Here is a 2,360-nt window from a genome sequence, read left to right as displayed (position 1 = left end):
GACAAAAACAAACACTCGTGACTTCTACCCACTCCACACTCTCACTCCACCCACTTCCTGTAAAATTCAAAAAATGCCTCAGCACCACCGTACCGGCTGGCTTCCTCAGCCACCGGCTCCGGTGCTCCTCCTCACCCTACTCACCCTCTTCCTCTCCACCTACCCAGCAATCGCATGGCGCCCCTGGCCCAACCTTAAACACAACACCTCCGACCTCCTCGGAGACAACAAAAAGTTCGAAGGCTCCTCCGAATTCGTTAAACTGCGCTACCACATGGGCCCTGTCCTAACCGCCAACATAACCGTCCACACAATCTGGTACGGCACGTGGCAGCCGGCCCAGAAGAAGATCATCCGCGAGTTCATCAACTCGATCTCCGCCGCCGGCTCCAAACGCCCCTCGGTCGCCGGGTGGTGGAAGACCGTACAGCTGTACACCGACCAGACCGGCGAGAACATCTCCCGCACCGTCCACCTCGGCGCCGAGAAAAACGACCGGTTTTACTCCCACGGTAAAACCCTGACGCGCCTCTCGATACAGTCCGTGATCAAAAGCGCCGTAACGGCCAAAACGAGGCCGTTACCTGTCAATCCCCAGAGCGGGCTCTACCTCGTGCTGACATCTGATGACGTGTACGTCCAGGATTTCTGCAAACAGGTCTGTGGATTCCACTACTTCACCTTCCCCTCCCTCGTCGGATACACTCTGCCGTACGCGTGGATTGGAAACTCGGCCAAATTGTGTCCAGGTACGTGCGCGTACCCGTTCGCCGTACCGGATTACATCCCGGGGTTAAAGCCGTTAAAGTCACCTAACGGTGACGTGGCAGTCGACGGGATGATAAGCGTTATCGCGCACGAGATTGCTGAGCTGGCAAGCAACCCGTTGGTGAACGCCTGGTACGCGGGTCAGGACCCGAGTTTTCCGGTCGAGATTGCTGATCTCTGCGAGGGAATCTACGGTACGGGAGGGGGAGGGTCGTACACAGGTCAGCTGATGGACGACCACGATGGCGCAACGTACAATATGAATGGGATCCGACGGAAGTTCTTGGTTCAGTGGGTTTGGAGCCACATTTTAAATTACTGTACCGGACCGAATGCACTCGATCAGTAAAACTTTCGGGTTTTTACGGTTATTTTCCCTTTTTTACCTTTTGTTTCTATTTATGGTTTGTTTTTGTTTTAACTTTGTTGGGTTTTTTTGGCGGGTTTGGGTCTTTGGGTCCGTGCTGTTGACAAAGCCTTGTCCTTTTGTTGATGAATGATTAGTTAAGGTAGGTAAGTGTGTTAATTATGGCAATAATGATATATATATATTTTGTATACTGGTTTTGTATACAAATAGCCGTACTTTATTTACGTATTTTCTTAAATTTCGGCTGTTATTAAGATAAGTGTCTAAATAGTACTACCAATTAGATGTTATTGCAAAAGCCAAAAGATTGAATAGATATTTTAGGACAATATTTTAGTTTGAACGTGTCAACTTTTACTATATTCTGATGTATAAGATATTTCGAAGCAAACTATAAAAAATTTCGAACGTAAACCCATAACTCTTTACGTGTACTCTTCTATTTGGTACGTGCTCGAAAAGAGGAAGCGTGTTATAATATTACTTCTGATTGAATAGAGATGGGGGATTGATCCGTATGACCTAAAAGATTTCATTGGCTAAGTATTATCCAATATCACAACGACCATTTAGTTTAGCGACACTCAGATTATTTAGTCAAAAAAATTTTATATTTGTGTCACATGAGTGTGGGAAGCGTAATTGGATATTAAGTTGTAAGTCATTCGAGCATTGTAAAAGTTCAAAATATTTTACAGTCACACAAAAAAATATAGACGCAGAAGATTTGAACTCATAGATCTGAGACTAGAAAATGTATAATACCTAATAAAGTAGTAGTACTATGGGTTTTGTGTACTCGCTCGATGTATTTAGTGCTCATTACTTGCGATTATTAAGTTTGGTGGACTTTCGACCAACCTCTGCCTTGTGCCCTAGTGACAAGTGGAGTTTTAATTTCTTGCATTAACCAAATTTAATCGTATGAATTATTCATACTGGTTTTCGAAATGCTGTCTTATTAAATTGATTTGGTGTGAAAACTTGAAAACTAGTAGATTGAAAGACATCTGATTATTCTTGTTCTCAATTGTGTGGGTTTTGCTTTGGTGAGGTGTTGGTGTTCCATGTTCGGAATTTAAGAATAGAAAGATTCAGATCATTCATTTTAAATTTAGTGGCCGTCATTTAACCATCACGATAGCCCACTTCACACAAATCAAGAGTCTTGAATCTTTTTCTCTCGCTTTAACAATCCAGATCTCCTGATTCTTATATTTTA

The 2,360-nt window shown here is 43.8% G+C and overlaps 1 protein-coding gene across 1 annotated transcript; it reads left to right on the top strand.

Moving 5' to 3' along the window:
- EXL3 (EXORDIUM like 3) lies at positions 1-1,326 on the top strand. Its single transcript, XM_068472771.2, has one exon. It carries the CDS (start codon positions 74-76, stop codon positions 1,115-1,117), a length of 1,044 nt encoding a protein of 347 aa, XP_068328872.2. The 5' UTR covers positions 1-73; the 3' UTR covers positions 1,118-1,326.
- Positions 1,327-2,360: the final 1,034 nt, after the last annotated feature.

Source organism: Pyrus communis, chromosome 7 (genome assembly GCF_041283825.1).
Source record: "Pyrus communis isolate YQ-2024b chromosome 7, ASM4128382v1, whole genome shotgun sequence".
Classification (NCBI taxonomy): domain Eukaryota; kingdom Viridiplantae; phylum Streptophyta; class Magnoliopsida; order Rosales; family Rosaceae; genus Pyrus; species Pyrus communis.
The sequence above is the reverse complement of the archived record's forward strand: the minus strand, read 5'-3'. Positions and strand labels throughout refer to the sequence as shown.

Bases quoted from the DNA above. Each gene is read 5' to 3' on its own strand.
- EXL3 (XM_068472771.2), top strand. From the start codon at position 74: ATGCCTCAGCACCACCGTACCGGCTGGCTTCCTCAGCCACCGGCTCCG.